Genomic DNA, 27,044 nt, shown 5'->3' with positions numbered 1-27,044 from the left:
GATTTAAACGAAATCTACTCTCAGAATTTGCACTTTAAAGTACTTAATAATTAAGTATTAGGAAATGAATGTGCTTAAATTCAGATTTAATAATATATATATATATATATATATATATATATATATATATATATATATATATATATATATATATATATATATATATATATATATATATATATAGGTGGTGAAATATGTCATGGTTTTGGATCCCAAAGTGGTTGAGAAGAACTGCTCTAGAAAAGGGAAAAAAAAAAAAAACCACTGGTGATATACGATATCAAAGCAACAGCACGTTTGTCGATGACTGGCCTAACCTTCATCACCAAATGTACATAATAATACGCCTACAAGCACTGTGAACACGCAAAACTAAAAGCGTCACCTAAGGCAACAATTGAGAATTTATAAAACAATTTAGAAGAGGAACCTGTTCCCAAGGCGCAAAATCTTCATGTGCCGAGTTGTAAAATAGGAGCCAGTCCTGCGGTACATTCAGCTAAAAGCACTTCTGTCAATCAACTGCAGGCTAAAAATAACTAAAAGCCTAAAAACGTTGATTAAATCATTCATAAACTGATTTTGAGTATTAGAGTTTCTCTCGAGCGGGCCTGAAAACGTGTACAGTACAGTAGATGTTCATCATTTGTCATTATTTCCTCCATGCAATGTTTTTTTTTCATAAATTTAGGTCAGAATGATGTGGCAAACTGCCACCTAAGTATAAATCACAGGTGCCAAACATATGGCCCGCGGTCCGGTTAGGGCCCGCAAAGTGGTCGAACCCGGCCCGCGAGATGTTTTTCAAATCACTATAACTCCTGAGCCGTTTGCGCTAGCAACTTCATTCGAACGGATTTTGAGAAATAGAGAATCATATTCATCTCATTATGTGTTCTAAAATATGTATTTTATGAAGAAATGGAAAAATGATCGCTGAAAATTTCCATTCTTTTCATGCAATTAAAGGAAAAAATGCTATTATAGGAGACCAAAAATAAATTTACTTTACTTCCTTTATCTTTTTTGTTTATTTAGTTATTTTTTGCTTTTCAAAAATATATTTACGCTAAACTGGTACCAGGCCGATGTGCATGGCAAAAATCTACATATAATTGTCTCTGATAATTTTAAAGTTATAAATCATCATTTTATCCGTTCCCTAACGATAGATTTTCCTCCGTACGGCCCCTGAGCTACAATATTTTTGACACGCTTGGACGAATTGAACAAGTCAGCTAAATTCTCGAAATCACAGATCAGTTCCGCACTTTAGAACTACTTAAAAAAAATGGTATCAGATTATCAGATAAAGCGCCTAAGAAGAAAATCGCGAGGACAGAATTATTGAAGCGATGATCCGTTGCTTCCTGAAAAGCGGCGCGCTCACTCGATGATTGGCGCTGAGCGATCGTTGGTGACAGTTCTTCGGAGGCGAACGTGAGCAAACGGGTTGGTCCTGGAGTACGAAAAATACAGAAATAAATCAAATCGGTTATTCTCAGAATATCACAATTTTTATTATGTAGATCAATTTCATGATATAATAATTTCTAGGCAAATAGGAGCAAGCCCTGCTGTCTAGAATTGCCTACAGAAGGTCCAAGATGGTGCCGAAGGACTACTTTTAGAATATAAAGTGCTTTGACATGTTTCTAACTTTGCTTTGACATAGTTCCATAACAAAGATATACCACAAGAGGGCACTAAAATGCTAATTATGATGTGCAATGATGACTCACACAATTTTTTTGTGTGTTTTTTTTTTTTTAAACATATACTCACACACACACATTGCAAAAAAGATATTTGATGTATCAACGCTGTAATATTTGATGTATCGGTACTGTACTAAAAGAAATTAAAATACGTTTTGGTGGTGATACTTGATAAATTCTTTATCGATATTTTCATCGGGCCAATACCAGATATCGTTGTTGGGCTGATACCAGGCATCATTTCAAGGAATTGTACTCTCAACATGAGCTGATACAGGTAAATAGAAAGCAAAATACTGTAATGGGCTATATACTGTGGGTTATTTTTATTTATTTATTTTTATTTGTCTGTCATTGTTTTTCGGGAGAAATTTTAAGGATCAAACCTACCAGTGGTATCGGTGCTTGGTATCGACACCAGCGACTTAAAAATGTAATATACTTAGCAGTCTAAGTAAACGATTAGTATTGAACATTTTTAATACATGCATACAATTTCATTTAATCAAAAAAAAAAAAAAATTAAAAAGACTTTCGAACTGCCACAGTATAGCGCCAACTAGTGCTAAGGAGGACTTACTCAATGTCAGGTTTTTCTGCCTTAAGTGCAGTGACTGATATTGGCCGCCTCTATAAAAACTCTTGAAATCGTGGTGTCAAACATATGGCCCGCGGGCCGGTTCTGGCCCGCGAACGAGATGAATCCGGCCCGCGAGATCATTTTGTAATGTATGAAAATGAGCTGATTTTTTTTCAATAAATAAACAAATTGAAATGCTTTATGAACAAAAGTAATGTTCATGCTTTATGATTAACAGTGATGTTGTGCTTGTGCTATTTTGGACGGTATTAAAAAGAATAATAAATCTCAAGTTATATAAATATATCTATTGATCCGTCCCACTTGACGATAGATTTTCCTTTATGCAAGCTACAAGTTCTCATTCAATGTCAGCCATTTTTAGACCCTTTTTACCCTAACACTTGAAAAAAAAAAGTGGGAATGAATGCCCAATGTGGAAAAAAAACGCAAAAATATAAAAACATAAAATGCGAGCAACAAATACCTTGTTGGAGATGGTGGTGAGGAGGCCAGCTGAGCACAGATCTGTGAGAAAAAAACCACGGTTATTGCTTATTTTATAATCGGGTATCCATATTTGGTTATATAACGCTCTGACCTTGTTGGTGTCGGCCATGCTGTATGGGCGTGGCCTGAAGGTGCTGATCCTCTGGGGAGGGAGCGAGCGCTCCTCTTCCGACTCGGGAGTGACAGCGGGTGACACCAGCTGGTCCAGTTGACTCATGCTGGTGCTGTTGGCCTTGGAAAAGAAAAGCGAGCTGCAAAAGAGGGGGCGCACATACGATTAAGCAACATTCACTTCATTAGGTACACCTGAAAAGCCAATGAGAAGTTAAGGGAGTTCCGTCAAATATCTCATTTGCTGCCCGGGTGTACCTAATGATGTGACCAATCATTGACAATGACAGCAGAATTCAGTGGTGTCCAAACTACGGCGCACGGCCCATTTGCGGCCCCCCATCCACATTTTAGCGGCCCACGCCATACCCTAAAAATACATTTTTTTGACATGGCTTGTGAACCTATTTGAAAAATAGCAAATCAATTATGGCGGGAGGCAGCATTAATGGCGTAAAAATCTGAATTTGCTTAATGAACATTAAAAAGAAACCTTTGACATCCCCTGGAATAAGTAGTAATATATGATTGATGATTTTTACCTTCTGGGGGGCTGGTCCAGACTTACTCGCCTCTCAAGGTGATGATGCGGCTGAGTGTAGGAGAAAGGGAACCAGCCTTTCCTGATGAAGACAAAAAGTTGCACAAGTATTGATAATCATCATGAGATCTGCATTTTTTTTTCTAAATGAGTCTTTCTAAACACTCAAACAAATCGAGTGGAACACTTAAACTGAATAAAGTTCACTCTACAATGTTACTGAGCTAATCAAATCTTTAAATACATTTTTTTTAAGATTTATAACTGACTAAAATGGTACAACAACAAAAATTGAGATTTTACTTTTTGGCCATATCATCCAGCCCTATTTAAAAACGATTTCTCAAAAATTGCAGATGATGATGGTTGTCAAAATACTAAATATGGACGCCTATAATCAGTGTATCCTCACAACGAATGTCAACAAATGAAATAAACAAACAGACATGCTGCATATGACAAAAAAAAAACCTTCAAGGTTTTTGAATAAGCAGCCTTGACGTGTTTTGAGGGGCACAACATACCGGCCGGTGCGATCGTTCTGCCCGTAATGCCAGCCGTCCCTGGGCTCGGAAATGAGCAGGGTGACGCTGTCCCCGGGCAGGAAGTGCAGCAAGGAAGCCCCGCCTCCTCCTCCACCTTCCGAGGCGCCGGGCGAATGAGCGAATATGGCCTCCACCCGCACGGGCCCCGAAAGCGGCAACATCCTGGCACCTGGAGGAGAAAGGGACGGATTGAGAAGACGGCGGCATAGGTAGCGCCCGGTACGGATGGAAAGGTGAGGTCCGTATGACCTGGAAAGCCGCCCAGCCTGATTTCGGCGCCGGGCCGCTTGGGCAGCGGGAGAGTGGACGTGGCGCACATCTCGGCCGTCTTCATCAGCCAAGGATGAGCGGAAGGTAGAGTGTTGTTCCCTGCCGGGCCCACCTGTTGGTGGAGCAGCTGCACGGGGGTCATGGCCCTGGAGAGCGGGGCGCTGTGGGGCAGCGGGGGGCTGTGGGGGGCGCTGTGCGGGATGGCCAGGGTGACGCCCTGCGAGGCGCTCCCGCTCGGGGGCACCTGGCTGAGCGACATGACGGTGGAGGGGATGAGGCTCGGCGACAGGTTGCTGGTGTTGGCGGCCATGAGGAGGCCGGAGGGCTGCGCCGCGCCGCCGCCGGGCGTGGACGCGGCCGGGCTGGGGCTGCCGCCGTCTGCCGGGGGGCCCGTCGCGGACACGCTGAGGGGGGAGCGGCCGCGTTCGGGGGACGCCCCTCTCGACGAGTCGGCGGATTCGGGCCGGAAGGTCTGAGGGGAACCTTGAGGGCAGGCGTCGCTCTGCGAGGATGAGGAAGGGAGCGAGCGCGGCTGCTGCTGCTGCTGGGAACGCTCGCCGTTCAACAGCGGCGGGACCTCTTGAACTGACAGCCTCTGGAAAGCAAGATAAAAAAAAAAAACACTTCAAGCAGAGGAATTTTCACTTTAGTCAGAACTCTCAATTTAATTCTCATTTTTGCACTAGAGAATAAAATGAGAATTACGGTTCTTTCGAATCAAAGATCTTAGGATAACGTTTGAATTTTGACTTTAAATTGAGCAATTTGGCATTGAAGATAGAATTCTTTATTCTCAGAAATCTCATTTTAAAGTGAGGATTTCAGGTCAAAGAAGAAAATTTCAATTTAATTGCGTCTGTTATGTTGGACAATTAAGTCAGATTTCTGGCTCTGAAGTCAGAATCAAGAGGATAGAGTCAAAATTCCTGCTTTCTCTTCAAATAGAGAAATCTGAGTTTAAACTTAGAATTTTGACTCTATTCTCAGAATTCTCAAAACTCCATTCTCAGAATTCTCATTTTCAAGAGTCAAAATTCTGACTTTTCATTCAGCAGGCAAAAACTTTGGAATATTATGTGCAATGACTTCACTCCAGATTTTCCTTTTGCAAAAATAAAAAACCAGCATCTTACAGAAGAGGATTAAGGCCAGTTAAGAAAAAAATGTTAGCTCACTATTATCTGAAATTCTCACTTTAAAGTCAGAATTCTCAATTTTAAGTCATAAATTTCCATTCCAATAAATGTGTACGTTTGTACTAGAGAATCCAATTAGAATTCAGACCTTTCAATTCAGAATTTTGAACCTGAATTGAGAAATTTGACATTAAAGTAAGATTTCTCTATTCATTTTCAGAATTCTCATTTTAAAGTCAGATTAAGGGTCAGTGAAGAAAAAACAGTTGAAAGGATTTAAAGGAAGTAAAAAAACGTCAAAGTAAAGAAAAATGTTCAAACTTCAATACAGATTTTCCTTCAGCGAAAATAAAAAAAACAACTCTACAGAAAAAGATTAAAAGCGAGATTCGAAATCGTGAACCTGCGAATTGTGATTCCAAACACGCTAACCACGACATCGCTGTGGCGCCAGGATGTGACTTAACCTTCTGACCTGTTCGGACTGAGGGCCTCCCAGCTTGGTGTGTCGCAGGACTTCTGCGATCCCGGCGGCCCCGGGGCTCTGCGGCGCCGTGTGACGCAGCAGGTTGAGCGCGCGCTCGGGAAGTTTGGTGGGCTGAGTGCACGACTGCTGCCACGATGACAACTTCTGTGACAGCAGCTCCCTCACCTGCGCGGTAAAAAAAGAAATAAAAACAGACAAATGACGCTTTCACTCTTGAGTGAGAAATAATAACTTTGATATGATCCTCTCGGTAGTATGGTCAAGGATGGACTCGGACGTTGGTTCAGTCCGCTCGCTTCTTTTGTTCAAAATAATGCCCTAACAACCTCAGCTAACACGAGCTGCAATTAGCTGCGACTGGCAATTATCGTGAGTAAGAATACGGCCGATATAAAAAGGCATTTATGTGCGTCAAAAGTCAATGATTCATTCAATCTTCCCCGAATGGTGTCGAAGAAAAAATTTCACACTTTTAAGTTACAGTTTATAGGACACACTCATACTTTTGGCCTTCATTTTTGGGAAAAAAAGCGCATCGTATTTGGGGAATTACGGTAATTAATTATTTAAAACAGGAGCACTAATATATATATATATATATATATATATATATATATATATATATATATATATATATATATATATATATATATATATATATATATATATATATATATATATATACACATACAATAAAGAAAATACATGAGAATGTTTTTAAGGATTAGGTAACTCTTTCTGTGGGCAGTAAACAGGCAAAAATTTTGATCATTGCTTACCAAAATAAAAGCAAATGTAAATACATCATTTTGATAAAACATAATGATCTTCTTTTTCACAAAGAGTGAAAATGTTGGCTGAAATTCTGAAAATCAGGCCAACTTTAGATCCTTAATCGATGAATTGATCAAAACTAACGATCAATTTATTGAATTTACAAAAAAAATGCTTTGAACTATGAATTTAAAAACTTCTATCGTCCATTTCCTGGCCAAGAGCCAATTAGAGGGAGCTTGTCCATTTGCTGTGCACCCATTGGTTACTTGAACGAGCGCCCTCCCTGTCGCGGAAACGCATCCCAGAATGCTCCACGGGCAACCAATTTCTTCATGTAAATCATATTTTAAAAGCATAATAGCACAAAAAAAAACCTCTTAACACTAAATTCTAAACATGACTTTGAACTTTTGGTCGTTTTGAATTGCAAGTGGACCGAAAACAGCGGCCGACCTTGCAGTGGTAGTTGATGAGCAGCTTGGTGACGCAACACTGCCGATCCACCAGGAAGCAGTATCGCCGCCTCTCCTCGGTCAGCGCCGACCTGTAACCCGTAGCAACCAGCGTGTCCAGCTCCACTTGGCGTCGACTCATCAGCTCCACAAACTGCCAAGCGAAACGAGCATACGTTCTTAACAGGGGACCGCCGTGACCTTTTGAGTACATTGTTATCGAGCAGGAATAACAGGTGTGACATCACTTCCTGTTTCATAAATAAATCCAAAACAGCGCCGGCGGCCTCGTTGACCTTTGCTTTTTCCTTGACTTCCATATTAGGCTAAGAAAGCCTCTCAATCTTCTCATTGTGAGGTTGTTCTGGGAACAATCAGCTGATGCAGATTGGCGCGTAAGCTCATTTAAGGCCACCTGTTTATTTCTCGCAAAAACAATACGGAGACAAAGCGGCGTACTCGCCTGCATTTCTCTGTCGCCGTACTTGTTGGGGTGACGGCTGCCCAAGCTTTTCCGCCGCAACTTTTTCAGCTGGGCCTGGCACCGCTCGATGGAGTCGGTTTTGGATCGACGTTCGCTCTGGTATTTCTTCAGTGTGGCCTAAGGGAGGTGGAACTCATATTTTTGTCAAACGTTTATGATATCTTGCTGATGAAATAACACTTTGGTGCAATGTAAATGTACATTTTCTCTCCTTTCAAAATATAACCTTACCATCAACTCATTCACTACCATTGACGGCTTTAGACGTCAAAGACTCATTTTATACATTGTGCAATATTTTGAACATTTTTTGGTCATTTTGCTCCAATCATTCCGGCAGCATTTTAGCCCAATGATGGCATACTCCTGGTAGTGTGATAACTAAGTGGTAGTGCCATGTTGAACTTTGACCTTTGGGTGAAATTTCAGCTCCCCAGTGTCTTAAACTCACACAAACCCAAAGACGTATTTTTAAGATTTTGTCTAAAATGGCTGGTATTAAATGAAATAAAGTACCAAAGTAATAAATAATTACTTTGGGTAATTATGAATAAAAGTTACAAATTACTTTTGCATATAAGTAATTATAGGTACTTAAATCAACTTTTAGTCCCAATCTAATACCTGAGAACATAAACTCATTTTAATGGATTACATTAGTACCTAAAGTAACTTTAGGTAGTAAAATATTCAATCAGGTACTAAAATATTTGATGCCAGTAATTGATTATGGCAGTGATTACTTGAGTAATTCAAAAATTACTTTAGTACTTAATTACATACGTTGATTAATTTAGAACATTCTCTTGTGTAAGTAATGAATTTGGTACTTAACTATACAAGGTAATTGCTTAGTATTTAATTACTTTAGTTTTTGTTTTTAGTACCTAATCGATGAGGTGTTCCTCATTGAAAAAAAACGGCAAGATGAACTTGGAGTGAACCGCGTGAAGACCTCAAATCCTGGCCTTGACTTACTGTGAGGTATTTGATGTCCAGTTCCAGCTTCTGCTCCAGCTGGGCCAGCAGCTCGGAATGAAACAACTTGAGCTGTTAAACGGCGGCCAAAGACACGCAGACGTTAATTCGTGTCTCATTGATGTCCGCGTACGCTACGTCCCGCCCGTACTCCGACTTACCACGTCTTCCAGCTGCACCTGGATCTGTCTGTGGACCTCGGCCATCTGAAACAATGTGTCTCCTGCGCAGTCGCGCCGAATAGAACAGAACAAAACAGAAGAGTCCATTGCAATTGTTGGGAAATCATGAAAAGGGTTCGCAACCTTTGGTACACAAAGAGACAGTTTGACTCACTGGGAGACACAAAACCTTTTTGAGAACACCGCATGAAAATGTGTGAAATTAAAGGCAAACTTAAATGGTCCACGTGCAGCCGCTCAAAAATGCTATCTGTTCTGAAATTATTTCATTAAATGCTAATCTATGCTGTCTAGTTGAATTGAATCATTAATAATTGATTTTTTACTTGGTCCAGTTAAAATGGACCTCTGACGTCTATACTCGTCAATGGCACTGAATGAGTTAGGACTATTTCACTTAATGGAAAATGGTGTTCCCTTGCTATAACACGGTTCAAATTTCAAGGCCTTGTTATTTCATAGATTTTTTTTTGTGTGCAATTTTTTTCTAACTTTTACAAAGGTTTTTTTTAAGAAAGCAATTGATTGTACTTTTTTGCAATAAATTGTCAATTTTCTGATTCTTGATGGTAAACCAGCAACAGGCGGGCGACCGATACTGGTATCGTTGCAAGTACCGATACCTTAAAGTAAGACTGGTGCTCACCCATCCCTTATTTTAACTTGAGTGAATGATTACTTGATAGTTGCTGCAGGTGTTTTCATGAACTCATTACAGCGGTACCTCTACTTACTAAATTAATTTGTTCCGGAATTAATTTTGTAATTTTTCTTAAATGGAGGCGCTTTTTACATATAAAAAATCCTAATCCATTCCAACCCCCCCAAAAAATGCTCCTAAACCATTTCAATTGTACAATATTAATTGCAGCAGTTGACAATATTCATGCAGTTCATTTTTTTCCCTTGAGATGACTCTAGTGCATTGGTGGTGTATACAGAGCTTTTTATTTATTATTTGTACGTTTTTAATTTACATTACCAGTGATATAGGTGTCATTTGCATGTCCACTGGAGCAATAATATTTATTTTCGGATCATTTTGAGCATGTAAGTTCATTTAAGTTTAGTTTAAGGTCATGCAAGCACTTCCGGTGTCATATGCTAAGGTGCTAACGACATGCTGACGCTAGGAAACGATTCGAGAAGTGTTGAGCGTTTCGTTTATCGCAGTCGAAAAAGCTATGCGTGCGTTTTTATGTGAATACGTACAATATTAGCATTAGCTAGGCCACAAGAGGAAAACGAAAGAACCGCACGCAGCCCTGGAGCCACGGCTTGCGCACCTCTCTTTTAGATCATGACCAGCCTGCAGTAACTGCGTTATATTGTGCATGCGCTCTAAATATATTGTGAAGGGTTTTCGTATTTTGCACACAGGCCTCCTCACAGCGCAGCAGTATGCAGCGGCTGGCATCTCGCCCTCTTGACACTCCCGCCCGCCTCCCCCGCTGTTTTCGGCATCACAATGAGATCATGTGGTGTTGTTAATCTCCCGACAATGAGTCCACTCTCTCCCTTTCCCTCTGTTTCCTCGCTCTCTACATTTCCCTCTTGTGTCTTCATCTCCTCCCTGCGCAAACACAAAGCTCCCGAGCCCAGCGACTATTTCCCCACGCCCCCAATCCTCTCAGCTGGTATAAGCGGCTAATTTTTATTTTCCTTTCGCAACGGCGTCCTGAAGGCGTGCACTCACCCAGCTCCTTGGAGCCTTGGCTATCGCTGGCCAGCTCTCCCAGCTTGACCAGGGCGTCAAAGTAGCCTTTTGCTGCCACTGTCACCCCTGAGGAAAACACAATGTTTATTGGAGAAAAAGTCTACTAAAGGAAAGACATTTCAACTAGTTCCATCCATCATGAGCCAGGGAAAAGATCGTTCAACTGATATTCAATTATAAAGCACTTTAAATGCAGGACTTGAATAAATGATGCGCATGAAATGTAAGAGAGTTCAGCTTAATTTCAAAACAGTCAAGTTACTTAGTCAAATAAAATAGGGGTTCTAGACACGTGCTGTGTTGAACTCCAAATCCCCTCGTGTCAATTTTGATTAGATTTGAGCCCTTGATCTAGATACATCTAGCAAAAAGGATTAAAAAAAACAGCTAAAAATTACTATGTTTAAAAAAAAAAAAAAAAAAAATATATATATATATATATATATATATATATATATATATATATATATATATATATAAATTAATAAAAAATATCACAGCTCTGCCAACAGTCATTATAATCATAAGTATTGGAACAACATTCTGAAGAATGAATGTAAAAGAGGACTTCTAACGCTAAAACAGCTTCCTCTCTTGCTGTGTTTGAGGATATTTTTGACCTTTTTATGAGGTCGCGACCAACTTTTCATTTTGAAGGGGGTTGTTCATTTGCAAATCACTCAAGCATGGTTTTATTGAACCTTACTTTGTGCTTTGGAAAGAATAGAAACAAGCCTCCCACAAATTTGGGAAGGATACGCTTGTCCAAACTGTCTTGATAAGAATAACAAATATGATCCTTGATTACTTCATGAACTCATTCAATCCCAAAGATGTAGTTTTACGAGTCTTTCAAGAGTCTTGGACATTCGATCCCAGGTATTTCATTTATGTATTTAATTCGAAAAATGTATTTAATGAGAACTCATTATACGTTATTTTACACCCTCCTTCAATCTTATATTAAAAAAAAATCCACAAATTAAAACCTGGGACTCTTTAAAAATATAAAATACGTCCTTGGGATTGAATGAGTTAATTGTTTAGAGGCGTGTTTAAATCATTGTCAGTGATGTGCTTTTTTTTTTTTGCAAGTTGTGCAAAATGATTTGGAAATAAGTTGACAAATGTGTGACAAAAGTATCTTTAAAAAAATCTGAAAATGTGGTGTCTGGAGGACATATGGTTTATGACTTTTTTTGTTTATGCAGCTGTCTCTTACTCCCACGTAAAATTTCTGGCTAAAGAAATTTCCTCTGGAAGCACTGCAAACACCGTATAGTAAAAAGCAAGCTTGAGCTTTCATTTTCACGATTTTCTGTTCTTAACTCATTCAATGCCAGGGACGGATTTTCACAGTTTTTAAGAGTCTGGACATTGAATCCCAGATACTTAAGTATGAAATCGATATTTAACTACATTAAGGCCAATCATTTCCAGATACTTAAGTATAAAATCGATACTTAAGTATCTGGGATCGAATATCTGGATTCTTAAAAAACGTGAAAATACGTCCATGGCATTGAATGGTCTGAGTGATCTTTTTTTTTCTTCCAAAATGACCTAAAATGCTGAAATTTGGGGGAACAAACCTGTGAGAGCTTTCTCATAGTGTTTTCCCATGGTGACAAAATTCTTCAAACTGGGATTAAAATGGTCCAGAATCCCCTGTTGGCACACATCAAATTTGTTACAATAAATGACCTCAGCCAATCGTGAAAAATAATAAAGAACGTTCATACCTTATAAACATTTTCCGTCATCTTGTTGACCTCGTCGGTCCGTGACATTTTGTTCTTCTATTTCTTCTCCTCTTCAGGTATGTGGTTAGCAATAGAACTCGTTTTTTTTTTTAGTCAGGTGATTTACAGGAGATGATAGACCCCTGTGAGACGAGAGTAACAAAAACAGTCTTTGTTTTTATTCAGATGTACAATTATTGCAGGTGATTAGTGGAAGTATGTGATTTAAAAAAAAAAAAAAAAAAAAGCCACTGGAGGGTGTTTGGAGGTCGCCGTGACCTCACGTCAAGATATGAGCGCGCGTCCTTGACTAAAAGCAGATATTTTCACAGAGAGCTCCTCCTCGCCTGCCGGGGCCAATTCCAACACTATCGGCTAATCCAAATATTCCGCAAGATAAGACGAACCTGGCGGCGTGGGTGGAGTGTCGCAGGTGTCACAGCGGGGCGACGCGAGAGGATGTAGGAACTAAATTTGGTGGAAAAAACTGCAGCCGTCGGGTTTATTAAGCCACTGAGATTACAGGCAAGACGTTGACCCAGATCAGCAAATGCTACATGACACAAAGAAAACAGTCCCAGACTCTTGCTCATTAGGGCCACCCTGGTATGCTTTTTTTTGTGTGTGTCAGAAGGGCCGCGACAATAAAATGGAGGGGATGAAAGAAAGGGGGAAAAAAGTGGAACATTTAAGTGGAGAATATCAGGAGATTTTACTCTCGGGGGAGTTGTTGTGTATTTAACATAGAAGAGGAGCAAGTCTGCAGGTGGTTTGGAGCTGACACAGAAGATGCATTCATGTGCTTTCGACTCTTTAAATGTGCATGGGAAGGGGGACTAATTGATGCATTTCAACGTAGTCACTGCAAACAGGACTTAACATCCATACAGCTTCTATCTATCTATCTATCTATCTATCTATCTATCTATCTATCTATCTATCTATCTATCTATCTATCTATCTATCTATCTATCTATCTATAAAGCTAACTTTATAGCTATCTAGATAGCTATCTATCTAAAAAGCTAGCTGTATAGTTATCTAGATCTAGATAGATGGGTAGCTTTTTAGCTAATTAAATATCTATCTATCTATCTAAAATGATAGCTGTATAGCTATCTAGATATCTATCTAAAAAGCTAGCTATATAGCTATCTAGATAGCTATCTATCTATCTATCAAAAAAGCTAGCTATATACAGTAGTTATCTAGATAGATGGATAGCTTTTTAGCTAATTAAATATCTATCTATCTATCTATCTATCTATCTATCTATCTAAAAAGATAACTATATAACTATCTAGATAGCTATCTATCTAAAAAGATAGTTGTATAGTTATCTAGATATAGTTTTTTTTTAGCTAATTGAATATCTATCCATCCATCCATCTCTAGATAGCTACATAGCAAGCTAATCCATATACTGACTTAGCAGACTAGCTAGCTAACTTGGAGGTAACTAGCTATCTACTTAACCCGCTAACTATTTAACAAGTTAGCTAGCAACCTAGCTTAATAACCGGTACTTAAAAATCTAGGTTCTTAGTCATCAATCTATTGATCTCTCTGGCAGGCCTGTGATAAAAAATCATTATAATCAAGTTAAGTTAAAGAAAAAGATCCAGTTTCATACTACAATTCAGTTGTATTTGACTTGACATGAAGAATTTGTTTTTTAAACATTTATTTAGGCACATTTTGATTTAACTTTTATTTGCAATACATTTGAATGTATTCTTTACTGAACTATTATAGAGTATATTTATTCGTCATATATTTAACTGCAGTGCTAAACTTTAAACACAACATCATGTTGCAGTGGATTACAGTAATATTACATATACATTTTAGGAATTAAACTCCGACTTGGTGTTTTGATTCATATTCAGCTTGAGGATTTCTTTTTAATGTTAGTCATAAAGGTTGAACTTAGAGACACATATTTTCCCCTAAAGTTAACACTAAGTGTATGAAAACTTTAAAAAGACTTTACCATAGATTTCAAAGTATTTCACTTGTGCGTGATGAAAATTCCGCTTGATTATTTCTTTTTGATGTTAGTCGTAATGGTTGAACTTAGAGACAATTATTTTCCCCTAAACTTGGTACTTAGGGTATGAAAAGTTTCAAAAGACTTTACCATCGACTTCAAAGCATTTCACAGTGTGTCGTATATCACAAGAAAAGCAAGCACCTACCGAACCGATCATTTACAAAGTCCAACTTGTAACACATGGGAAAAAAATACCCCAAATGGCATGGAAAACGCGTGAGGTGTTGGATGTTAGCCTCGCCTGTTGATTTGTGTACCAGCACAAACAAAAGAGAAGAAATATCTAGAAAGTAATTACCTTGTTCTCATCTCATTGTCGGAAGAGGCGATCGAGGCTTCCCGATGAGTCGTCCTCTCTTTTCTTGCCTTTGCTGAGTGGGGGGTTGTTTCATGAGGCGGCCCACTAAATCTCCTCTCCCCTCCACCCCTTTTTTTTTTTTTTTTCACATGCTTTCTCTCTCCCTCTCTCTCGCCTGCACACAAGAATGGAGGTCAGATATTTGGTGCCGTTCAGTACCTCTCCTCATTACTGAGCCGATTAGTAACATGCCTTCACCGGTGCACAAAAAAAAAAAAAAGAGAAAAAAAGTCCGCTTGATGTCCACCAGACTTCCCAGCCGATCCTGGTCAGCTACCAAACCAAACTTCGGCTCCCTCACTGGGCCTGAATAACAATGAGCTGACAGGACCTGGTCTGAATAGCAGCGGGAGAATAATGACTTGAACTTTTTAAGCCAAAAAAAAAAAAAAAAAAAGGTCCACGTGAGTAACACAGGGCTGGCCTACATAGATCAAGATGGGCAAAAGGAGGCCTCGCCGCATGCAAACGAGGCTGCGGGCTCGGAAGCTGGACTCGACTCTTCGTCATGGCCTTGGCACATCCGAGGCTGAGGAGGCCCTGCTTTTGTCACACACCTCCTTTAAGTCCCACGCTGGCTTTTGGTTGCCAAGAAATACTCACTAGACACTTTATTAATCTTGACTTTGTTTGTAAAAACGCTTGAAAGTTTTCAGCAATCACAGCAGCGTCAAAACACTCATTTTCCAAGTCAACATTCCTAATTTGAATGAATGGAAAAGCTGCTAATCCGTTCCTATGGAGGGCCGAAAGGGCCAAAATTAAATCGATAAATGTTTCAATAAGTAAATAAATAACATGGGTAATTAATTAATTAATTAATTGTTTAATTGATTAATTAAATTAATTTGCCATTAATTAATTAAATTACCAACAATTGTATGTAAAAAAAATTACTATTATTAATCTCATTTTCCAAATCAACATTCCTCATTTGAATGAATGGAAAAGCTGCTAATCCGTTCCTGATAAATAGATACATGTTTCATTAAATAACTAAATAAATAACATGTCCAACTAATGAATTAATTAATTGTTTAATTGATTAATTACATTAATTTGCCATTAATTAATTAAATTACCAATTACCAACAATTGTATGTAAACAAAATTACTATTATTAATCTCATTTTCCAAATCAACATTCCTAATTTGAATGAATGGAAAAGCTGCTAATCTGTTCCTAATAAATAGATACATGTTTCATTAAATAACTAAATAAATAACATGTCCAACTAATGAATTAATTAATTTTTTAATTGATTAATTAAATTAATTTGCCATTAATTAATTAAGTTACCAATGATTGTATGTAAAAAAAATACTATTATTAATATAATTATTAATTAGAATATTATAGAAACTACACAAATTTGCAAGCGCATGCTTTACATTCCTCTCAAAAATCTCAAGACATCTAAAAAATTATGGTAAAATTCATCATCCCGCCTCAGCTTAATTGACCAGGTTGTAGCTCATATTTCATCATAAGAAGATTTGTGAAACAACCTCAACTACTCAAATCTTTCATTTAATTTTCATTCATTCTCAATATAAATTCAATGGACAAGGATGGAATCATTATTGTCGACACACACCACGACCGTGGTGGCTTTTTTTCCCCTCCTATGAAGTGCGCTGAAAGTGCTAAACTCTTTTTCACCACTAGAGGGTAGCAGATCTTAACTAACTGCTGCTTGAGCGAGAGACGTCTTCAGCGCTACCGCGTTAGCATACTAACATCCTCCTGGCCTTGTTCCACTTAACCTGAAACAACGTTCCAACAACGCAGTTGTGTTCTGAGCTACTGTGACGTCATTTTCACCTCACGGCAAGAGACAAAATGACCCTGAGATGGATGAAAACGGCTGGGTTTTGCTAACGCAAATTCCACAAATTTAATTTTCATCACAATGCAACTCCATATTAAACTAATGGGAAAACAAAGAACATCTTTTGAGATTTTCCCTTAAATTGGCAATTCTTTTTGTAACGTAGTTACAGTGTAGTCTAATGCCCTTGAATGTAAGCATTAAAGCGGTCTCTGTGTCTTCCTTTGGGACCTAATTCTGACGGAGGCTCACGTTGACCTATTAACAAACAGGTGGGGCAATCCCATCACGCCAAGTGAGCCTCGTGTTGGCTTATGATGAAACAAAATGCGTGGGTTTATTTGGGGTGGGAACCTTTGACTGTCTCACGATTCCATTAGCTTCCGATTTTTGGGTCTTTGATTTGATTCAGAATCAATTCTTGATTCGAAATGATGCTCCGATTAAAAACGATTCGACTATCAATGATTTCTGCTTCAGTCTATTGATGTGCGAAGAATCTTCATACTGAGTTTGTTTACGTTGCGCTATAGAATAACAAAAGCAGAAAAGTGTCATTTTTGAATCATTTATTACGTTTTGAATTGTAAGAAATATGCCTTTAAAAGAAAAAAAAACACATGCGCCGCGCAACTGCTACTCTTTGAAGCCAGCTATAAATTTCAGAGCCTTTATAATATAAAATGCGATTTTTTTTTATACTATTGATTTTGGGACATTTTGAATCAATCATTGTGGTAAATGAAAATCCAGATTGTGTGAATTGTTATATGGGCACGCCCCTAATTTTTAAATTATCACATATTTTTCTCTCACTTGTAGTGACAAATAGGAAACGGCTTTTAGTTTTCCACCAACATGGTGAGGACATTTTGGAGACGTGAGGACATTTAGGCCGGCCTTCAATCGTTCAGACCTCTTTTTGAGGGTCTAAGTTTGAATTGAGTTAGAGTAAGCGTTAGGCAATTATTTGTTACGGTTAAGGTTGTGGTTAGGGGCTAGGAAACGCATTTTGTCAACGGATGTCCTCACAAGTATAGCCGTACAAAGGTGTGTGTGTGATGTTGCCTTGACCTTTTCCCTTTAAAGCGGCGAGGTGTCCTGCCGCCACCTCTGCAGCCGCCAGTCTAGCGAGGCGCCAATCAGGTCAGCCGTTCGCGTGCCGGCACGTCCGGCCGTTGCCAAGACGACGGCATCGGGCACGTTCTCAGAAGGTGAGCGGCGCCGTTGGGGGCGTGGCCTTCAAAACGACAACGGGGAGGAGGGAAGGGATTGAAAGAGTAAATCCCTCTCTGTCTGATCAGTTGTGCGTAAGACTCGACTACATGTGCGGGGACGCCGCAAGCTGCGGAAACGTCAGGTAAGAGCGCGTCTGATTTTTTAAAATCAAAATATTAGGAACACTGAAAGGAGTTTATTTTGTGGAGGTCTGTGTCCACTGACTAGAATTTTACGTGCACATTGCGGCCGCAGTAAAGAGTGGGGTTAAAAAAAAAAAGTTATGTAAAAAAAAAAAAAAAAAAAAAAGAGCCCAAATATGACAGAAAAAAAATCATGATATATTTTTAAAACAATAAAATGTAAGTTTTATGAAAGAAAAAAAAATATAGTCACAAAATAAAATAGGAAAAATCTACAAAAAGTCAAAGTACTACTTGTAATTTAGGCAAAAAAAATATGTAAAAATTGTCGGGCGAAAGTCGGAATAAACTGAGGGAAGCTGAAATAAAACAAAAAGTAAAATAAAAAAATAAAACAAAAGAATGCCATATTTAAGGAGATTCAAGACAAAATTTAGTGAAGACAAAAGTCTAGACTCCAAGAAAAAAGCCATAACGCAACAAGAATAAAGTCTTAATCAGCATTAGGGTACAATTTTATGATTAAAAAAAAACATAAATCTATAATGGACTTTCGTAAAATGTGTAAAAATAAAGTTTCAATTAATGAGTTAGGGTAAATTATAACATTACATGGAAAAAGTTGTAATTTACAAGAACCAAGTCTCCATGTTTAAAACATGTATAATCATAATTTTACATATTGTACTGATACCAAGAATAGATATAGATGGATAGAATAATAGAAAATTTCCATTAATTTCATGAAAGTTTAAGGAAAATGCTACATTTGATTAAATACAACTTTCTGTGAAAATATCTGCCAATGTTTTTTGGGGGAAATTTCTGCGTTTCACAGATGCAAGTGGTATCGGTACTTGGTATCTGTATTGATAAGGCAGCAAAACTTGAATTGAACATCCCAATGTAATGGTTTCAGAAAGTAATTTGTAAATTTCGAAGTCCGATTTTTTTAAAGGCAAACTTTCTCCCAATTTCTTCTCCAAAATCAAGTGCAAAAAGTTGTAGTAAAAGAAAAAAAACTTTTCCATAAATATTTCTATCATTCCCCAATGTAATTTTACAAGTGGAGTTAGTAATTAGTTAAAAAGTTAACACATAAGAAAAAATTCATGCAATTCAAGTAAAAAAATACGGTATTCGTTTTGCAATCACAAAGCAATTGTTGACTTAGTATGATGAGAATGTTGTTGCAAAATCACAAATATTTTTCCCCGATGCTTCATGTTTATTTACACGACTGACCGCTTCATTTCAAAGGAGCTTTTAATCACACTTGTCAGGTTTTAATTGCCCTCTAACGGTGCTACTTAAATATCCACCTCCACCATATGGCGTTGCATCTTCACCGTGGATTACCTCAAGCACACACACACACATACAAACAGACACGCACATGCACACACACAAGGGTTCTTTTTTTGCTTCCTAGTGGGGACATCTCATTGACATAATTCATTTCTGAGCCTCTCACATTTAACCATCTCAAAATAGTTTGCCTAACGCTGACCCCAACCAAAAACCAACTCTGAATCCTCAAAAAGAGGTCTGAACTTGTGGGGTCCAAAGTGGTCCCCACAAAGTCCTGGAGGTCCCCACAAAGAGCGTAAAACATGGAATTTGGTCCCCGCCATGTAGTAAAAACCAAACACACACACACATATAGGCTTTCTTTCATGTATAGGGGACATTTCATTGTCATAATGCGTTTCCTAGTCCCTAATCCAAACTAACCTTAAACATCACAACATTTTGCCGAACCCTAATCCTTTCCGTGAGCGCAAACAAAATCCAATTCAAACCTATACTCTAAAAATGAGTCTCAAAAAGTGGACTGAACTGGTGAGGTCCACCAACATGGTCCCCACTAGTCCAAGTGGTGTCCACAAAAGACGGTAAAACCTGAGATTTGGTCCCCGCTATAAAGCAAAAACACACACACACAAGGGTTGTTTTTGTTGTTTATCATTGTCATAATGCATTTTTTTAGTCCCTAACCTCAACCATCACAACAGTTTGCCGATCCCTAACCTCAACCAAAATCCAATTCAAACCTTTGCTCTGAAAGCAAATCTTGACCCTCAAAAAAAGGTCTGAACATATGGGGACCAAAATGGTCCAAGGCTCCCCAGGAAGAGCTAAATTCCAGGATTTGGTCCTCACCATGTCTCAAAAACCAGGGGCGCGCACACACACACACAGACTAACAAGAAGGCTGAGGAATCCCACTAATCCGAGGCTAAGGTAGCACAACAATTAGGTTAATTGAGCGGGTTGCGGGTACTACTGATAAACTAATCGTGTGGACTGAGGCTGAACGGGCGAGATTGGCGTTGACACGCTTCTCCACTCGGGCCATCTGTCTGCACCCTCTAAGCCTCGCCGCTCACTACAGGAAGCAAGTGTTCGCCGCAAAGCGCTGATTGGCTTTCTATATGAAACAAAAACGGATATAAAAATAAATAAATACATCTGCTGATGGTTACAGGCTGCGAATGGACTCGGGTGGGCGGTGATGTTTCGCAACAGTGACACATGCGTGCCATTTTAAGATAGCCATCTTGTTTAATGCAGGATATGTTAAATTATTTAACGTTGTGTGTGGAACTTCCATTTATGGCCAAAGCAAAACATGGCCAATTATGTACCTTCTGCAATCTATTCCAGTCGTTCTCAAAGTGTGGTACCAGTATGGTATGGGCAACAATCAATGACTCATTAGAGTCAGTTGTATTTAACTTGGTAGTCCAGTTCATTTCCTCTTTTAGAACTGATTGTTTTCCTAGGTTCATTTTTTAAATTTATGTTATACGAGCAAACATGCAAAACATTCTTACTTGTTTGAATTTTTCCTATATTTAAGTTTGTTGATGTCACATGACCCAAACTCACTTGTTACCTGAGTAACTGAAATGTCATTTTCAGTACACAGCAAGTGGGAAAATGGCTACCCACTAACATAGATAAAGACAAGTGGATTTTGCTGTTTAAAAAGATAGTATTTTCTATGATACCCCATTACAAGTATTAAGATTAATATTGTATTCGTGGAAAATGAATTGAGATCAAAATCTTTCCGTTTGTATTCATCTCAGGGGGCGGCCATTTTGCCACTTGCTGTGGACAGAAAATGCCACCGGGGCTCAGATAACGACCAATCGCGGGTCAGCTTGCAAATGTCACATGACCAAACTTGGAAAAAAGATTGCATTATCCGCACGACTGTGACATCATTTTCAGAAAGTGGCAAAATGGCCGCCCCTCGAGAGGGATGAAAACAGCTGGACTTGGTTGCTGAATTCATATTCCAAAAACTCAACAGGAACCGAGACTCATCCACCCACCTGGACAATGGACTTTCAACTTTGATGATGATGATGATGGCGACAGTAAGGAAGACTCCGCGTGTTCTCGTCGCGCTCCTCGCTCTGCTCCTCCCTCCTGCGTCTTCCTCTTCGGACTTCAACGACTTCTACGCCGCACAGCCGCGTTTCGTGTGCACCCCCGTTCCGCCGGACGCGGACCCCGCCTGCTTCCCCACAGCCGGTCCGGTCCAGCATCAAAACGCGCCTCGGGCGAGCGACGAGGCCAAGTCCACCATCTTGCACCTTCGCGAGAGTCTGGTGCGGCAGAGGGAGACCATCCTGGACCAGAGGGAGACCATCAGGGAATTGACGGCCAAGCTCGCCCTGTGCGAGGGCTTCCCGGGGTCAGTTTACCACCGGGGACCGGACCAGACCTCGGACCTCACCGACGGTGGAAACTTTGCGCCGGACTCGCTGCACTCTGACGGAGCTCACGGCGCAAAGCACCAAGAGAAGGATGAGGTCAAACACGGGAGCGCAGGGGACGGCGCGTCTTCGCCGGAGCAGATGGAGAGGATGCTGCAGGCACTCAAGGAGAGGCTGGGAAATCTACAGGTGAGATATCACAGGCGTCACAAGTACTGATGAATAAACAATTTATCATCTGGAGACCTAAAACTGTCCAAATTCAGAACATTAGCTTCTCAACGGCTCATATTATCTAATTTTTTTTTGCCCTTTGTGAAAAAGACTGATTGACATTTACCAACATCTGCTTTCATTCACCATCCCACAAGTATGATTTGTGTCTACTTGAAGCTCCTCAATTCACTTGAGTATAGTGCCTTGACACCAATAGTTCACAAAATTGCAGAAAAGTAACACTTGAAACTCCTCAACGTTCTTCAATATAGCTCCTGACACCAATATGCCACAAGATGGTGACAAAGTCCCACATTTGTATACATGAAACTTCTCAATTCACTTCAACATAGTTCACAAAAATCCCACAAAGTGAAAGGTGGGCACTACTTTTCATGAAATGAAGCGCCTCAATTCACTTGAACAGTGTCCTGACAGAAATAGTACAAAAAAATTATTGCAAAGTAACACCTTGGTGTACTTGAAACTCCACAACTTTCTTCAATATAGTTTCTTGGGACCAATATGCCACGAGATGACAACGAGGCACTAATTTTCATTAAATGAAGCTCCTCAATTCACTTGAACAGTGTCCTGACAGAAATAGTACAAAAAATTATTGCAAAGTAACACCTTGGTGTACTTGAAACTCCTCAACTTTCTTCAATATAGTTCATTGGGGCCAATATGCCACAAGAAGGTGACAAAGTTCCACATTTGTTTACTTGAAACTTCTCAACTCACTAAAATACTGTGAGAATGCTGTGGAAGAAAATGACCACAAAATGGTTAAAATATAGCACAAGTGTAGAAAAAAAAAAGTTGTCATGAAAACGAACACTTAGCACTTATGATGAACTATACATTCAGCATGTTCTCAGGCGCTCTGCTCAATCGTGATCGCAGACAGATGTCAGGAGCTTCGTAGTGATGGGGGGGTGGGGTCATGGGTCTAAGATCAGTAGTAATTATGGTGATCTGCCTTGACTGAGGTAATCGGGCCACGCATATGCACAAAGCCTGGATTACCTGACGAGCACATCCAAGAGCACAATAAAGCACACAAACAGGACATTTTCTACAACAGCAAGAAGCTAACACAGATTAAAACCAGAGTCCGAGTCGCCACGTTTCAAAAGCATCTAACCGCCCATCCGACGTGTCTTGCGATCCCCCCTCAGAAAAGGAACTCGTCCCTGACCTTCTCCGGCTCTCTGAGGGAGCTTTTGCAGAGGAAGATCGACGCTCTGGAGGAGCAGCTGCACCAGCACGACCACCAACACCTGAACGACCACACGGATGACGATGACGGCGGTAACCACACGGGACACTTTGACGAGCACGGTGACGGAAGCCATCACGAGGACGGAAGCCTGGACGGCGGGCATGAGCGCAACGAAGCAGACGGGCACGTTTATGTCCCACGCGGATACCACAGCAACAAATTGGAGAACATGCTCAATCAGTTTCACCTGACAGGTACAAAATGGAGGCAAAAGTACTCTGTATATTTTTAGTTTTACGTCTTCAAAAAAACATTATAAAATGGTGCCTCTACTTACGAACGCCTCTTGTTACGAACAATCCAGGTTACAAACACCCCAGTGGGAAAAATATTGTCTCTAGTAACGAAAAAAATTCAGGATAATAAAGGCGTACGAGACTGGAGACACCAGCGCTTGCTCGAAAAACCAACAATGTCTATTTTACAGTTTCGGATGCATTTTCATAATTTATTAAAATGCTGGATTGTCCACAAACGAGAGACACTACTTCTTTGCACTGATGTTAGCTTTGGTCGTGCAATTTTCATCTTTACACACTTTATATAACTTCACACCAACAGTTAACGCCAAAGAACTAACAAACATAAAATTGACATTAGCTATGACTAAGACTATGCATATTTACATAAAAAAAAACACAAGTAACATTTCACGTTGGGCTGTTGTTTCTGACGTTAGCATCGTTAGCACCGTAACAGTGGGGTGAATTACATCACACATGAAGGATTACACATTACTTTAAACTAAATTTAAGTAAACTTACATCCTCAAAATAATCCAAAAAGAAATATTATTGCTCCCGTGGATTTATGAATGATGCCTCGCTCAATGGGAAATGTGTAGGACTTTATCACCAAGACATCAGCACCATCTAAAGGCGAACAAGTGAACTGCATTCATATTGTCAACTGCTACAATTAATATGAGCGCATTATGAATTGAGTTTTGGGAGCGTTTTTTTTCCCATGATGTAATTTGATTTCCATGATTATTATGCACCAATGTAAGTCTAACGCGTATTTGTTACCGTTTTTGATGCATCTTTAAAATTGATTAATATTATTCATTTAAAGGGTTGAGGAGCAATTGGAGGCTTTACATGTAAAAAGCGGCTCTACTTCCAAAAAAATCACGTTATGAAATTACTTTCGAAACGAATTAATTTTGTAAGTTATATTTTGACAACTGGATTTGAAAACAGCCATTGATTCATATATTTTCATTCTATTTATTCTTGACGGCGGGTTGCCCCCTAGTGGCTGGTAAAAAAAAAAAAAACAAAAAAAAAACCTGCCGCTACGCAGCGCATGGCTCAAATCATGAGAAAAAAGTTGGGGCTTATAAGACTGTAATTTTACAGTTAAATATTTGAACAAAAATCCAAAAACTGTTCTTGCCCGTCAGGATCCAACGGAAAGAAGGAGCCGGCCGCTTTCCTGCTCAGCTTCCCCATGCGGACCAACTTCATGCACGCACGCATCAAGAGGACGCTGCCGCGTGAGATCTTTGCGCTCACTTTGTGTCTGCGGCTTAAGGCCGGTGCCGGTGCCGGTGCCGGTGCCGGGCCCGCCATGGGGACGCCCTTTTCCTACTCTGCGCCGGGCCAGGCCAACGAAGTGGTTTTGATCGAGTGGGGGGGCAACCCAGTGGAGCTGCTGATCAACGACCAGGTAGGTGAGGGGGCGGAGTCAAGTATCGAGGACAATATGTCCCGATACTTTTTTTTCCCCAAATCGGCGCCTGAAAAATGTAACTTTTTTTTTGTAGGCGGTGTCCCTGCCAGTGACGCTGAGTGACGACAAATTGCACCACGTGTGCGTGACGTGGTCCACACGGGACGGACATTGGGAGGCTTACCAGGACGGTGACTTGCGTGGGTCCGGCGAGGATCTGGCCCCCTGGCATCCCGTCAGAGCAGGAGGGGTGTTCATCCTGGGACAAGAACAGGTGAAGACAAATAAGACGTTTTATAATCAATGGATCTAATCAATGTTTTGATTGGGAGACAAAATTGCAAAAGTGCTCAGAGTCCATTTTAAGAAGTACAGATTCCCAAAGTCTACACCCCCCCTCCAAAAAAAAAAAAAAGTTTATAATGGTTGGTAAAGCGCTTCTTTTGAATGAAGCCATCTACTGTAATTTAATCGATCATAGTTCTACGGAATCAAGATTTCAAAAGATGGCGTCAAAGGGCTATTTTTCCATAAACAACCTTATCCAACCCACTTTAATATCATTTCTTGGCACCAAGATGCCAGAAAATGGCAGCAAAGCACTACTTTTGTTTAAAATGGATATCATCAACTCACTTCAACAGTAAGGGACTATGTTTATCCATACGACGCTCCCAAAATCATTTTAATACTCCCCTGTTCTAAGATGCCAGAAAATTCAAAAGAAATGAAGCAACTCGCATCAGTTTTGAATGCAGATTATGGCGGGAAAGCATTACTTTTGTCTAAATAAAGCTGCCCAAAATTACCAAAATAAGTCAAGATGCTAGACAATGACACCAAAGCAGTATTTTTGTCCAAATGCAGCACAACTGACTTTAGTTAGCTTAGCTCCTTAGCACCAAGCTGCCACAAGATGGCGGAAAAGCCCTACTTTTATTTAAATGACACTACTCGCCTCAGTTTAACTTTTTTTTCAGCAACAAAAAACTGTCTTTGAATGAAGCTCCCCAACTCACTTCAACATATCTGCCAGACATAAAATGGAAAGCAACAAAATACTACTTGTTCAAATGAAGCTCCTCAACGAACCAGCACAGTTCCTTGGCAGCAAAGCGCTACTTTTATTTAAAGGAAGCTCCCTAACTCACTTCTAAATAGCTACTGACCGGCACCTAGATGCCAGAAAATGGAAGCAAAGCAGTACTTTGATCCAAATTAAACTCCTTAACAGACATCAGCACAGGTCCTTTGCACCAAGATGCCACAAGATGGCGACAAAGTACAACTGTAAGTGAACTTCCCTCCATTGGTTGCAGGACACTCTGGGGGGCCGTTTTGACGTCACGCAATCCTTCATGGGGGAGCTGGCCGACGTGCAGATGTGGTCTTCGGTGCTGAGCGGGGCTGACATACAGGGTTTGGCCTCATGCAGCAGTCACCTGACCGGTGACGTCATCTCGTGGGCCGACGCAGACGTGGAGCTGCACGGGGGCGTGACCAGGCACGCCTTCCAACCTTGTCAGTGAAAGTTTTATAGAAAAAGACCGTGATACTGTAAATGGGGGTCAAAGACTAAAAAAAAACTGCCCCCAAAATGAAAATCAATGCCTTTACTTGAATATTTTTTTTCTTTGAAGCATAGTAGCCTGTTTGGCCGGTATTTGATAATCAGTTAGGTGCTGTGACATATCGTCAAGTTGTTCATCTTGTAGATTAATAGTTTCGTGTAACAAGGTGACAAATGTTATCTGGAAGATTTCCATAGAAATACAGCTGAACAACCAAAGAAATTGTCATCATTTTGTTTAGACGCATGTAATTATGTAGATTTTACATTTAAAAATGTATTCTTTTAAACATTGCTATTTTATTGTAGTGTCCTATAGAACCTGTGAAAAGACTGTACCTTTAAATTTCTTGATTGTATTTCCATATAATGTAACCTAATTTTGTAGTTAATTTGAGACAAAACACTTAATGAAAGCAATTTAAAAATGTCCACCTTCCAACAAACGAGCCATCGCTAGCAACTCCAAGCTTGCATTAGCCCAGAAAACAAATGGATGTTGATGTGATAGAACCCAGTTTTTGCATGAAATTCATCATGGGGTTTTAAAATGACAATTAGTTCATTACTAAACGCCGCAAAATTCTACACTGTCCCTTAAAAAAATGATGAGATTTTTAAGGCTTAGTCCTGTCTGAAGTTGTTTGCTATTTCCCTTGATCAGTTTGTCACAATGTATTATTCTTGTTCTTTTATCCAATTATTTTTTTAATAAAGAACAAAATCTACAGCAC

At 39.7% G+C, this 27,044-nt stretch overlaps 2 protein-coding genes across 3 annotated transcripts; one reads left to right on the top strand and one right to left on the bottom strand.

Moving 5' to 3' along the window:
• Positions 1–191: 191 nt before the first annotated feature.
• On the bottom strand, positions 192–14,720 carry LOC148426135 (BAR/IMD domain-containing adapter protein 2). Its single transcript, XM_088409934.1, has 15 exons — positions 14,582–14,720; positions 12,231–12,373; positions 12,081–12,156; positions 10,468–10,554; positions 8,751–8,812; positions 8,590–8,661; positions 7,591–7,728; positions 7,129–7,281; positions 5,887–6,063; positions 4,255–4,870; positions 3,985–4,174; positions 3,462–3,542; positions 2,900–3,059; positions 2,786–2,826; positions 192–1,459 (listed from the first exon to the last, which is right to left on the bottom strand). The coding sequence occupies exons 2-15, from the start codon at positions 12,276–12,278 to the stop codon at positions 1,387–1,389; spliced, it is 1,974 nt and encodes a 657-aa protein (XP_088266060.1). The 5' UTR covers positions 12,279–12,373; positions 14,582–14,720; the 3' UTR covers positions 192–1,386.
• A 3,064-nt stretch (positions 14,721–17,784) lies between these two features.
• On the top strand, positions 17,785–27,043 carry LOC148426134 (neuronal pentraxin-2). Of its 2 annotated transcripts, none has more exons than XM_088409935.1 (6): positions 17,785–17,833; positions 21,157–21,754; positions 22,963–23,260; positions 24,472–24,737; positions 24,835–25,014; positions 26,060–27,043. In XM_088409935.1, the coding sequence occupies exons 1-6, from the start codon at positions 17,799–17,801 to the stop codon at positions 26,267–26,269; spliced, it is 1,587 nt and encodes a 528-aa protein (XP_088266061.1). In that variant the 5' UTR covers positions 17,785–17,798; the 3' UTR covers positions 26,270–27,043. The 2 variants fall into 2 exon arrangements, with proteins under 2 accessions (XP_088266061.1, XP_088266062.1); XM_088409936.1 differs by having other exon boundaries at positions 17,790–17,833; positions 21,075–21,754.
• Position 27,044: the final 1 nt, after the last annotated feature.

This window comes from Hippichthys cyanospilos, chromosome 3, assembly GCF_059441005.1.
Source record: "Hippichthys cyanospilos isolate Australia breed blue-spotted pipefish chromosome 3, RoL_Hcya_1.0, whole genome shotgun sequence".
Lineage (NCBI taxonomy): Eukaryota > Metazoa > Chordata > Actinopteri > Syngnathiformes > Syngnathidae > Hippichthys > Hippichthys cyanospilos.
Note: the sequence above shows the minus strand (reverse complement) of the source record. Positions and strands in the feature narration are given on the sequence as shown.